The sequence below is a fragment of the Pinus tabuliformis genome, chromosome 8, assembly GCF_031772625.1.
Source record: "Pinus tabuliformis cultivar Carrire ecotype Pingquan chromosome 8, CPIR1, whole genome shotgun sequence".
NCBI classification, from domain to species: Eukaryota; Viridiplantae; Streptophyta; class Pinopsida; order Pinales; family Pinaceae; genus Pinus; species Pinus tabuliformis.
Genome location: NC_142294.1, coordinates 2,062,102,589 through 2,062,116,273, shown reverse-complemented (window position 1 = coordinate 2,062,116,273; position 13,685 = coordinate 2,062,102,589). Strand labels below are relative to the sequence as shown.

The 13,685-nt window shown below is 39.6% G+C and overlaps 1 protein-coding gene across 2 annotated transcripts in view; it reads left to right on the top strand.

Annotated features, from left to right (window-relative positions):
- The window catches only part of LOC149244745 (transcription factor MYB3-like), a 44,272-nt gene extending 31,031 nt beyond the window's left edge, over positions 1 to 13,241 (top strand). The window contains exons 1-3 of one of the 2 annotated variants that reach the window (XM_089368055.1): positions 11,829 to 12,050; positions 12,139 to 12,268; positions 12,484 to 13,241. In XM_089368055.1, the coding sequence (XP_089224181.1) occupies positions 11,891 to 12,050; positions 12,139 to 12,268; positions 12,484 to 13,147 (954 nt within the window). In that variant the 5' untranslated portion in view covers positions 11,829 to 11,890 and the 3' untranslated portion in view covers positions 13,148 to 13,241. Of the gene's footprint in view, positions 1 to 11,828; positions 12,051 to 12,138; positions 12,269 to 12,483 lie in introns of those variants that run through there. The other variant, XM_089368057.1, reaches the window with a different exon arrangement.
- The last annotated feature ends 444 nt before the right edge of the window (positions 13,242 to 13,685 follow it).

Here is a 13,685-nt window from a genome sequence, read left to right as displayed (position 1 = left end):
TCCAAACATGTGATGAACATGGTTGGAATGTGATATTACATTGCTATATATCGAATGTCATAATGTGATAAACATTGTTTAAATGTGATATTACATTGTAGTATATCTAATATCATAATGTGACAATCACTACTGTATTGTGATATCACATTGCAATATATCCAACATCACAATGTGGCAAACATTGTCACAACCTCATATTACATTGGAGCATATTGAAAGTCACATTGCGAAAAATATTATTACAATGTGATATTACAAAAATGACAAATAATTTATCCAATAATGTGACATAACTACAATTTATCCAACATCATAATTAGAAAAACATTGTTTCAATATGACATTACAAAACTAACAACATAATGTGGGTGTGTAAAACTATTATGAAAATAAAGGCTTGGACATTGTGATAAAAAAAAAACTAGTGTCACATTGGTACAAATGAACTAATATGATAAACAAACCTAAGTAACATTATGACAAACATGTCGTGATATCATAGTGGTACAAAATTTATCAAACATCACAATGTGACAAACATTGTCTAACTTTGCAAACAATTGAACATAGCCCAACATCAAAATGTGATACACCTAGTACAACCATGTTCAACTGCGGGGAAACATGGTCAAACATGCACATTCATGGTCAATCATATAAACCATATTTAACCATACAAGACATGGACAACCAAGGTCTACCATGGTTAACCCATGGTACACCATAGCCAACATGCCGAACTATGGTCAACCATACGTAACCATAATAAATGAAGGTCAACCATTATCTATCCTTTTTATCATTGGTAAGACACAATAATAGTAACCAAACATTGTCAACCATAATCTTCTTCTTAATCCCTGGACAGGCATGGTAATCATTGTCAATCATGTTTAATTAAGGTTATACATGGTCTACCTTGACCAACATTATTGACCCTCTTCAACCATGGTCAACCCACTTCAACCATAATCTTCCCTCTTAATCTTTGGTCAACCATGGTACGCATTTTTAATCATGGTCAACTGAGGTAAACCATAATTTTCCTTGACCAATAATGGTTTACCTTCTTCAACCATTGTCACCCTCATTCACCATGGTCAACCTCATCAATCAACATCAACCATAAATGCAAACAAAATTGTAACATTTTTTTTTGTTGGTTTCACTCATGGGGGATATGAATATTGATTTCATAGTTTACATAATACGGTAATCACCAACCCAGTTTTTCCCCATGACCATAATATTAATGTAGTTTTAACATTAACATTAATGTAACATCATTCATTGTCAACCATGATCGACAACGATCAACCATGGTCACCATTAATGTAACAATGTAATCATGGTCAACATTGATATAACATTGTTAGATTGATGTAACATGAATACATTGTTACATTAATGGTTCACCATGGCCAACCTCATTCAACCATTATCAACCACGATCAACCTCCGTCAATCATGATCGAACCCATCAACCCTCTTCAATCATGGTCAACCGTAGTCAACGAATCTGCCCCACACAGGTTGGTCGCCAACTAGCATTGATCTGGATTTAAATAGGAATGCAATAAAGTACAGAAATAAACATAAATACAGAGATGCAATAGAACTAATACTTCATTTCATTAATGTAAAATATTGAAATATGCTTACAAGTATAAATGGAAATAAACCAGCTATGGCGATGGTAGCTTATCTCTGAGAAGAGATGTGGCGGCTGCATGCCTCTGAATTGTCTTACAATGAGGCTTGAAGTCTTATTTATTGTTGAGAAACAATGGAAAACCCTAAACATCCAAAAACCTAACCCTAGGAGATGAAGTGCAAAACTATGGGCCCCGTTGTGGGTAAATTGGTACATCAACTCCTGGGGTCATAACTTTGGCATACGATCTCTGTTTGACGCACACAATACCTCATTAGAAAGATCTATCCAAGGACTACAACTTTGAGAAAAATAACGTTGGTCCATGGGCCCATGTTGCTCCCATTTTTCTAAACAAACATCGTTTAGGGCCTCAAAACGGCTCTGGAAGTTCAGGACCCAAAAAACTGCCAAAAATAGTAAATTGTGCTACAAATAAGGAAACTAAAAAACTAAAAAAAACAATGGTGGGGGTCCAAGTGGAATTGGCGGGTTGCCACCAATATCCACCTGGATCATTCCTCCCCCTTTAGGAAGCAATGGTCCCCATTGCGTCGAGTTCCTCCATGAGATGAGGAAACTTCTGTTGAACTTGGTCCTTGGTGAGGCACTTACCCTAGTGAAGGAGTTGGCCTACTTTGACAACTCGATACAGTTGGATATTTTGCTGGCGAGTGTGCTTGATCTGCGTGTCCATGATCCGATCAGTTGCAACTTGTTCCATGCAATTTGGATTTAACTCTGTTGGTGTGAGTTGTTATGCAATGTCGGATGTGTCTAGTAATGGTAGAAAGTATGGCCGAAGGCGGTCCACATTGAACACTGGGTGCAATCCAAGGAATGGGGGAATGTTGAGCTCAAATGCATTGTCTCCCACAGCCTTGGTAATGGTGTAGGGACCATATCAGAGTGGTTTGAGTTTCCAATAGGCTTCGGTAAGGCGTTCCTTTTGCAAATGCAACCAGACTTTGTCACCCACCTGAAACTTGTGTGGCACCTGATGTTGATTATGTCGTTGCTTATACTTGGCATTTGATTTCTCCAGAATGTCGTGGACCTACTGGCGAATATGTTGGATGTGCTCAATGAAGCTATTCTCCTTATCTATTTCGGACTAGACATGAACTGAATCTGCCTAAGTAGCTGCAAATGGCATGGCCACATCAATGGGACATAGTGGTTGGAATCCCAAGCCCACCTAAAAAGGGTTGTGGCCAGTCGAGTTGTGGAGAGCCTGATTATAGTTGTGTTGGACATAGGGGAGACTCTCATCCCATGTGTGTGGATGCTTTGAGTTGTACATGTGCAAAATGTGTACGATCATCCTGTTGACAACCTCCGTCTCGCCATCAGTTTGGGGATGGAAGGTTGTGGACTTAGTGAGTTTGGTGTCCAGCATCAACGAGAGATTGGACCAAAATGTACTGAGGAACATGTTGTCTCGATCTGAGATGATAGAATGTGGGATCCCAAAGTATACCCACACTCATTCAAAGAAGAGTTTAGCAATGGCTTCTGCTGTGATATTCTTCTTGCAGGCCACCATAATGGCCATCTTTGAGAAACTATCGACGACCATAAAAACACAGTCGTTTCCATGCTTAGTAGAAGGAAGTTCCGACATGTAATCCATGGTGATGGATTCCCAAGGTCGACTAGGAGTAGGTAACAGAGTATAGAAGCCTTGCTTCTTAATGGTCAGTTTGGCAATGGTGCAAGCAATGCAGGATTATGATGTACTTCCCGACATCCTGTCGAAGATTCAGCCAATAGCAATACTTTTGTAGTACTGCCACCGTTTTCTCCACCCCGAAATGCCCAGTAGCTCGACTATAGTGTGCTTCCCAAATCATCTTGGCACGCTCATTTGAAGGAACACAAAATTGACCTAGGTGGCATAACAGGGCATCCTTGAGGTGAAAATCTGGAACATGTTGACCCTCCAAGAGTGTCTAGTATGTGTGGCTGAATTTTGGGTCGCTTTTGTAGAGAAGTGGACAATTAGAAGTCTTGTGCCCACAAAAGTTAAGCACGGTGGTTAACGCCATGATTGGTGGTCGACTGAGGCAATCTGCAACATTATTGGTGTTGCCCTTCTTATACTTAATATTAAAATGGAATTGTTGCAGGTATGTGGACCACTTCTAATAGCGATCATTTTGCAACTTCCCTTACGTCTATATGAACTCCAGGGGTTGGTGGTCTGTGTGGATGACCGTTTCCTTCCCCAAAATGTAATGCTTCCATTGTCGGTAGGCCTGCACAATGGAATGCATCTCTTTGTCATAAGTGGGAAACTTCTGGACTGTGTCTGAAAGTGTCTCACTGTGATATGCCATTAGATGCCCGTGTTGAGTAAGGACTGCCCCAACAGCATAGTCAGAGGCATCTGTCTCGATCTCAAATGGTTTTTGCAAGTCTGGTAATGTGAGCACTAGTGCCGAGCAGAGGCGATGTTTCAAATCTATGAATGCCTTCTGTTGAGATTCAAACCAAAATAATTTTTCTTTCGCTCCTCCCCTGGTGACTTGAATCAAGGGCCAAGTGATATGAGAAAATCCTAACACGAACCTGCGGTAGAAGTTGGCAAGACCCATAAAGCTACACAGCTTTGTCAGAGTGGTTGGAGATGGTCAATCTCGAATGACTTGGATCTTGGTTGGATCCACATGCACCCCTTATTCATCAATAATGTATCCCAGATATTGAACTTGGGTCATGCCAAAAGTGCATTTCTCCAAATTGGGACATAACTTGTGTTGCCGCAGTGTTTGGAGAACATGTCGGATGTGGTGGAGGTGCTCTTCCCAACTCTGGCTGAATATCAGGATGTCATCCAAGTATACCACTACAAATGAGTTGGTGAATGGCCACAATATGTCATCCATTAGCCTCATGAAGGTTGCAGAAGCATTTGTCAACCCGAAAGGCATAACCAACCATTCAAAAGGCCCTCATTGGCTTTGAAGGCAGTCTTCCACACATCGGAGGGTTCGATTGGTACCTGGTGATATCCTAACTTCAAATCAATCTTGCTGAAATATTTTGCCCCCTTGAATTGGTCCAAAAGATCACCAATCTGTGGGATTGGGTACCTATTTCGGACAATGATCTTCTTCAGCACTTGATAGTCAATACAGAGTATCCAAGTCCCATCCTTCTTCTATACCAACACGATCAGGCTCCCACAAGGTGATGAACTCGGTCGGATGTGACATTTATGCAGTAGCTCCTGAATCTGTCTCTTGATTTCATCATTCTCCATAAGGGAGCGCCAATAGATTGGTCCATTGGGTAACGGCGCACCTGGGGTCAGATCGATGGAGTGCTTGACCTGACAGTGTAGAGGAACCCTTGTGGGGGAGGTGAAGATGTCCTTGTACTCCTCCACAGCCTTGTCCATATGTAGTAGTCGTGCGGAGGGGCCATGTCTAAAGGTCGTGGCCACCGTCTTCTTCTTTCCTTGAGGGTGTATCATTAGGAAAACAAATTTCCCGGTTTTGGAAATGAGCTTACTGCATTGTTTTGCAATAACCAAAGAGATGGCAGTAGGAGGTGCTACCTTGGGTATCCTGTACAAATTATTTCCCAAAGTAACAGTAACAACGCGAGGCCCTGACTCATATACAATGTCACTTCCATAAGTATGGTTAGCCTAATAACACATCACAAACATCAAGGGGAGAAACGTCACAGAATACCTCATCCTTGAAGGGCTTAATGTTGTATGGAATGCAACACTGCTAGCTCACGTGAAGATCCCGTCCTTGGTGAAGCCACCCGATGGTGTATGGTTGTGGATGTGTTGTGGTCTGTAAGCCCAGCAGCTTCACGACCTCTCCCGAAATGAGGTTCTTTTGGCTCCCGCTGTAGACAATGAACCGTAGTGGGGAGCCCTTCACCCACATCTGGGAGTGGAAGAGGCGCTCCTCCTCCTTTGGATCTTCAGGTTCCTCCTTCTGGATCTTCATGATGGCAATGGTGGCGTTGGACTCTGCATTGATAATTTTATTCCCTTTGTCATTTCCCTTATCGGGTTCTGACTCAGAGTTTGAACATGCATCTGATTCTGAAGACTTTAGCTCGGCCACTAGTGACTGCTTAGCCCGACACTCACTTGTGTTGTGAGTGGAGCTCTTATGGAACTCACACCACTTTTCCATGTCCTTCTTTGGCTTCACGATGTTGTTCTTTGCTTGCAGATTTGGCGCGTTGTCCTAGGCACCTCGTCTTGGCTTTGTCCTTTGTTCAACGGTTTGGGGGTGTCTTTCCATTGCTTTGGATTTGTAGAAACAAAGTCTCGCTTCTTCTGTTTAAATTTCTGCTCAATCTTGACAGCGTATTAGTATGTCGTGCCGAGCGAGGTGATGTCCAGGAACTCCATCTCATCCTGGATGTACCTGTGTAGGTAGCCGCAATATTTGAGTACCAAATGCAGCTCAAAATCCTTGATACCAAACTTTGTGTGAAGGGTATGAAAAATATTGGTAAACTCTGACACATCTTGGTCCCTTCCCTACTGCAATGTGGTCCACTTTATGTATTTATCCTCATAGCTTTTGGCAGGGTAGTACTACTCCTTGATGGCATTCCGGAATGAATTCCAAGTAGGTGCGGCTGAAAAAAATGAGGTCGTACTTTCATCCTTCTACTCGCAGTAGGTTTCCCACCAATCCTTGACGTGGGGGGGGGGGGCTTTGAGAAGAGCGAAGGTAATCTTTTCCCGATCGGAAAAATCATGAACAGAAAAATACCCTTCTAGCATATTTAACCATTTATCTTCAATGTCTACATCTATCTGACCCTCAAATATGGGAATGTCAAAGTTAAATTGTACCTTAAAGGGTGTGGCACTTCCAGAGTAGCTGTTGGAAGTAGATGTGTCACCCCTGGGTAGCCACTGAAGGATTTGGGAAAAGTTGTTCACCATCGCATTCCTTTGTCGCTTGAGGGCCTCTTTGAGCAAGATTTTGATAGGATCTCCTGCCCCCTCATCACTTTTTTCATCCACCATGGGAGATCGTCGGGATTTTCGAGGCTGGTCTTGCAAAGGTTCAACTAGTTCAAGCCCTAACTCCTTATATCCTGACCTCGTTGGGGACATACAAAGAGAAACAAAGAAAGAGTAGACCCCTCTCATACCACTGATCCAGATTTAAATAGGAACACAATAAATTACATAAATAACCATAAATACATAGATGCAGCATAACTACTACTTCATTTCATTAATGTAAAATACTGAAATATGCTTACAAATAGAAATGGAAATAAACCAGCCAAGGCAATGGTAGCTTATCTCTGAGAAGAGATGTGGTGGCTACATGCCTCTGAACTTTCTTACATTGAGGCTTGAAGGCCTATTTATTGTTGAGAAACTATGGAAAACCCTAAACATCAAAAACCCTAACTCTAGGAGATGAAGCGCCAAACTATGGGCCCTGTTTTGGGTAAATTGGTACATCAACTTCTCGAGGTCATAACTTTGGCATGCGATCTTTGTTTGCTGCACACAATACCTCGTCAGAAAGATTTATCCGAGAACAACAACTTTGGGAAGAGAATCATCATTCGATGGACCCATGTTGCTCTCAGTTTTCCCAAAAAACATCATTTAGGGCCTCAAAAAGGCTTCAGAAGTTCAGGACCTAAAAAACTGCCAAAAATAGTAAATTGTGCTACAAATAAGGAAACTGAAAAACTGAAAGAAACAATGATGGGGTCCAAGTGGAATTGGCGGGTGGCCACCAATATCCACCTGGATCAAGCATAATCTCATTAGTAAATGTCGTTGGCATATGTGGATTAGTGGCATTTTCCAATTTTATAAGCAAATATCAATGATGCATATCAACAATATTTATTAGTGTAGTTTTAAAAGTCCTATCCACTTTAAAGATTTAGTGAGAAACATTCCAATTATTTTCTAGCAATTTCACAATCATGATCGCATCAAAAATTAGTAATTTTATTATTCTAGATTTTTATGACAAGTAAGTAAAATAATTTTACCTACTTATAACAATAAAATAAATCATTTTGATATTTTTCTTTTTATAAACCTTTTTAAATTAAAAAATAATTTTATAAAACTACTTTTGAAAAAACCAATTAGTAAGCAAATCTCAAATTTCATTTAAATTCAATTTTCAAACTAACACCCCACTCAGTTTGCTTCATTCAATCCAGCTGGTACATATCTTATCTTATATCAAATATCAAATATCAAACTACAAACCCCAATAGGCTAAATCAACAATTAATGCAGTCATTACATATCTTTTACACTAATTAATTTGATTGCAAACAGATCTCAGTTTACATATCTTTTACACTAATTAATTTTATTGCAAACAAACTATTTCCCAAAGTAACAATAACAACACGAGGCCCTGACTCATATACAGAATGTCACTTCCATAATTATGGTTGGCCTAATAACACATCACAAATATCAATTGGAGAAACGTCACACAATACCTCATCGTTAAAGGGCTTGATGTTGTATGTAAGGCGACACTGCTAGCTCACGTGAAGATCTCGTCCTTGGTGAAGCCACCCGATGGTGTATGGTTATGAATGTGTTGTGGTCTGTAAGCCCAACAGCTTCACGACCTCTCTCGATATGAGGTTATTTTGGCTCCCGTTGTCGATAATGAACTGTAGCGGGGAGCCCTTCACCCACATCTGGGAGTGGAAGAGGCACTCCTCCTCCTTTGGATCTTCAGGTTCCTCCTTTTGGATCTTCGTGATGGCAATGGTGGTGTTGGGCTTCGCATTGATAATTTGCTTCCCTTTGTCATTCCCCTTATTAGGTTCTGACTCAGAGTTTGAACATGCATATGATTCTGAAGACTTTAGCTCGACCACTAGTGACTGCTTGGCCCGACTCTCACTTGTGTTGTGAGTGGAGCTCTTATGGAACTCACACCACTTTTCTGTGTCCTTCTTCGGCTTCACGGTGTTGTTCTTTGCTTGCGGATTTGGCGGGTTGTCCTGGGCCACCCTGCCTTGGCTTTGTCCTTTGTTCAACGATTTGGGGGCGCCTTTCCCTTGCTTCGGATTTGCAGAAACAAAGTCTCACTTTTTCTGTTTAAATTTCTGCTCAATCTTGACAGTGTATCGGTATGTCGTGCCGAGCGAGGCGATGTCTAGGAACTCCATCTCATCCTAGATGTACCTGTGTAGGTAGCCGCAGTATTTGAGTACCAAATGCAGCTCAGAATCCTTGATACCCAACTTTGTGTGAAGGGTATGAAAAATATTAGTAAACTCCGACACATCTTGGTCCCTTCCCTACTGCAATGTGGTCCACTTTATGTATTTATCCTCATAGCTTTTGGCAGGGTAGTACTACTCCTTGATGGCATTCTGGAATGAATTCCAAGTAGGTGCGGTTGAAAAAAATGAGGCCGTACTTTCATCCTTCTACTCGCAATAGGTTTCCCACCAGTCCTTGACGTGGGGGGAGGCTTTGAGAAGAGCGAAAGTAATCTTTTCCCGACCGGAAAAATCATGAACAAAAAAATACCCTTCTAGCAGATTTAACCATTTATCTACAATGTCTACATCTATCTGACCCTCAAATATGGGAATTTCAAAGTTAAATTGTACCTTAAAGGGTGTGGCGCTTCCAGAGTAGGTGCTGGAAATAGATGTGTTGCCCCTGGGTAGCCACTAAAGGATTTGGGAAAAGTTGTTCATCATCGCGTTCCTTTGTCGCTTGAGGGCCTCTTCGAGCAAGATTTTGATAGGATCTCTTACCCCCTCATCACTTTTTTCATTCGCCATGGAAGTCTGTCGGGATTTGTGAGGCTGGTCTTGCAAAGGTTCGACTAGTTCAAGCCCTAACTCCTTATATCCCGACCTCGTTGGGGACATGCAAAGAGAAACAGAGAAAGAGTAGACCCCTCTCATACCACTGATCCAGATTTAAATAGGAACGCAATAAAGTACATAAATAACCATAAATACAGAGATGCAGCATAACTACTACTTCATTTCATTAATGTAAAATACTGAAATATGCTTACAAATAGAAATGGAAATAAACCAGCCAGGGCGATGGTAGCTTATCTCTAAGAAGAGATGTGGTGGTTACATGCCTCTCAACTGTCTTACATTGAGGCTTGAAGGCCTATTTATTGTTGAGAAACAATGGAAAACCCTAAACATAAAAAACCCTAACTCTAGGAGATGAAGCGCCAAACTATGGGCTTCGTTTTGGGTAAATTGGTACATCAACTTCTCGACGTCATAACTTTGGCATACGATCTTTGTTTGATGCGCACAATACCTCGTAAGAAAGGTTTATCCGAGGACTACAACTTTGGGAAGAGAATGATCAATCGATGGACTCAAGTTGCTCTCAGTTTTCCCAAAAAACGTCATTTAGGGCCTCAAAACGGCTTCAGAAGTTCAGGACCCAAAAAACTGCCAAAAATAGTAAATTGTGCTACAAATAAGGGCACTGAAAAACTGAAATAAACAATGATGGGGTCGAAGTGGAATTGGCGGGTGGCCACCAATATCTACCTGGATCAAGCATAATCTCATTAGTAAATGTCGTTGGCATATGTGGATTAGTGGCATTTTCCAATTTTATAAGCAAATATCAATGATGCATATCAACGATATTTATTAGTGTAGTAGTTTTCCACTTTAAAGATTTAGTGAAAAACATTCCAATTATTTTTCTAACAATTTCACAATCATGATGGCATAAAAAATTAATAATTTTATTATTCTAGATTTTTGTGACAAGTAAGTAAAATAATTTTACTTACTTATAATAATAAAATAAATAATTTTGATATTTTTCTTTTTATAAACTTTTTAAATTAAAAAAAAAATTTATAAAACTACTTTTGAAAAAACCAATTAGTAAGCAAATCTCAAATTTCATTTACATTCAATTTTCAAACTAACACCCCACTCAGTTTGCTTCATTCAATCCAGCTGGTACATATCTTATCTTATATCAAATTTCAAACTACAAACCCCAATAGGCTAAATCAACAATTAATGCAGTCATTACATATCTTTTACACTAATTAATTTGATTGCAAACAGATCTCAGTTTCCATCAGTTTTCAACCCACTCAACACACCGAATTTACTTCAACTAATCCACCGAATGATTAATTTGATTGCAAACAGATCTCATTTTCAATCAATTTTCTACCTGCACAACCCACTGAATTTACTTCAGTTAGGCGAGCCAGTAAAGACCTTTGGCATTGGTCGCGCAATAATGTACTCAAAGACTGTTACAGGACACTGAGTTTACCTGGCTATCAGACACCAAAAGCGCCACGGAGTTCACTGTCGTATAGTCTACGGAGGCTGAGGAATTGACGGAAAGTTAGTGTCACGAATCAAAGTAAAAAAATTTAAAAATTGTGTAAATCATGTTTTTCAAAAAATTAAAAATGTTTGAATTATGTTTTTGATAATAGAAATAAGTTCAACACCATCAAAACCTATTAAAACACTTAAAATTATAAATTTTAATAATTTTTACTAAAATTAGATACCAAAAAAACATAATTGTTACCGTACCAAAAAACATAATTATAATTGTTACAGTACTTTCATATTCTTTTATCACAGTTGTCTATAACGCGACTTTTTGAAAGCTTTTGGGTCAGGTTTTTCGGGTCGAAATCCGGCAGGAATTTATTGGAATCGCAAGTTTGATAGCTAGTTTCTGGACAATGAAAGCCTCCCAGGGTTTCCAGAGTGCTGAATCCAAATATGCAGTTAAAAAACCATTTTAAACAACTCCTATTCTTTTATATGGTCCGTGCATTGCAAATTGCAATGCTATCCTCCCATGATTTCAGTGAAATCACATGTGCATTTTAGTAAACGGTACCATCGTGAAGCACATGTTAAATCAGCAGAGTTAATAGACATGAAGGGAATAAGGTTACTCTAGTACCTGACCGACCCCATTTTCAGATTAAAGGTGGGGTTGAATCCAGTCAAATTTTGAGTCTATTCTGAGTTACATTTAATGTAAATTTCATGTGTTGCTGAACTGCTATGATGATTTTGTTATATTTTAAATAGAATATGGTTAAATAACTTTTAATACTGAACTGGTTAGGGTTTTTTTAAAGGTTTTATCACAAATGGCACCGTGAAAGAAAAGGGTGGATGCGATTTATTGCGTCTTGTCCGACCAAAGGGAGATCAACCACTGGAGTTCGGGAAAAAGAATTATCCAAAATGGGTGGATCTCCTTGCAGCAGCTCAGTAGAAGGGCTCAAGCGTGGGGCTTGGACTGCAGAGGAGGATATGATTCTGTCCCACTACATTGGAATTCATGGGGATGGTGCATGGACAAATCTTCCCCAAAAAGCAGGCGAGTCTCAGAGAATCTCTAATGGTAGAAAATCTCTACTGGTAAATATAATATTGCAGAGGTAATGTGTATTAAGAGGCTGAATAAGGGGATAATAAATTTTGCTTTGCAGGTCTTAAGCGGTCTGCAAAAAGTTGTAGATTACGTTGGCTGAACTATCTTCGTCCAGATATTGACCACGGAAATATTTCCACCGATGAGGAGGAGCTTATTATTCGAATGCATCGCCTTCTTGGTAATAGGTATGAGGATATATTTCTTCATTTGTAAAATTTATTGTTTTTTAAGTCTGATCTGATCTGGGTTTGTAGAAATTATGTGGATGGTAGATTCTGAGACTATTTTTATGTCTGAAACTTTGAAAATATCTAAGAATCGGATAATCAGAAGTGAAATCAATATTTCAAATTTGTTCAGGAGATACTTGTAATGTATTCTCCGAAAAATATGCATGCAGGTGGTCCCTGATAGCCAAGAGACTGCCTGGGCGAACAGACAACAAAATCAAGAACCACTGGAACACTCATCTCAGCAAGAAGCTGCAAATGAGTGTATCTAAACGCAATACGCAGGTTCTCAAAAGAGAGTCAACTTTTCCGTCTCCTGTACAAAATCATATGTTCAAACCCAAACCGGTGAAAATCGTAAGACCAAACGTCTGGAAGGGTCATGGCAGTAATCATAGTTCGGATGAAGGTTCCTTCAAATTGGGTAATCTTCAAGAAACTACTAACTCCTCGCAGCCTGCGTGGTGCGATCTCCCTGTGGAAAATTCGATTGCAGACGATGATTCAGGGCGCGTTGCCCTAGCGATGGCGGATGTGACAAACTCTCCCTTATCGGACCAGAATTCCGAGAATTTAGCACCTACTTTAGCCCAGAGTTTAATGTTTGTGAAGGAGGTATCATCTCCAGACTATAATCTGCTTTCGGCTCCATCGTACTGTTCATTAAGTACAGATTTTGGATTAAAAGAGCTCTACATGGCACCGGTTACGTTAGCCACAGAAACGAATGAGTTTGAAGGAATGTGTTCTTTTCCAAGAAATATAGAGCCCAGGAACAGTTTTACATTCGCCGAAGATCTGGGCAATGAAGAGTTGTACAGTGGATTACTTTAATGGTTAGGTTGGACCCAGTGCTTATAATTGGTAGTAGAATTGTTAATTGCAAGTTATTTTATATTTTTAAATGCACTTAATTTTGGATATTGTTAAAAATGGATGATTTATCGTACAATCTAATTTAATTATTATAAGGGTGTGCAATGCCTTATTTGTTTTTATCTGGCTTCATTCCTATTATTGTTTCTCTGTTTAACATTTTATCGGAGTGAGGTTTAAGACTTGTTTATCATGGTGGTATTGGAGTGAAGTTTAAAAATCTTCGCAGAATGGAGAGTAGATAACTAGATCCAAGGATTTGAAAGTTAGATATAATGTTTTGTTTTTGTCAAGTTTTTTCTTAAGCAAAACAATGGTTTTGCTCAATGGTAAATAATTAGATCCAAGTACTTGAGTGTTAGTTCTGAAGTTTTGTTTTTGTCAAGTTTTTTTCTTAATCAAAACAACGGTTTTGCTCAATAGTAAGAAAACTCGACACCCATGAGGAGTCGTTCTTCGTTTTGAAAAGATGGTGATTGTTTTCTTAGCCATCATA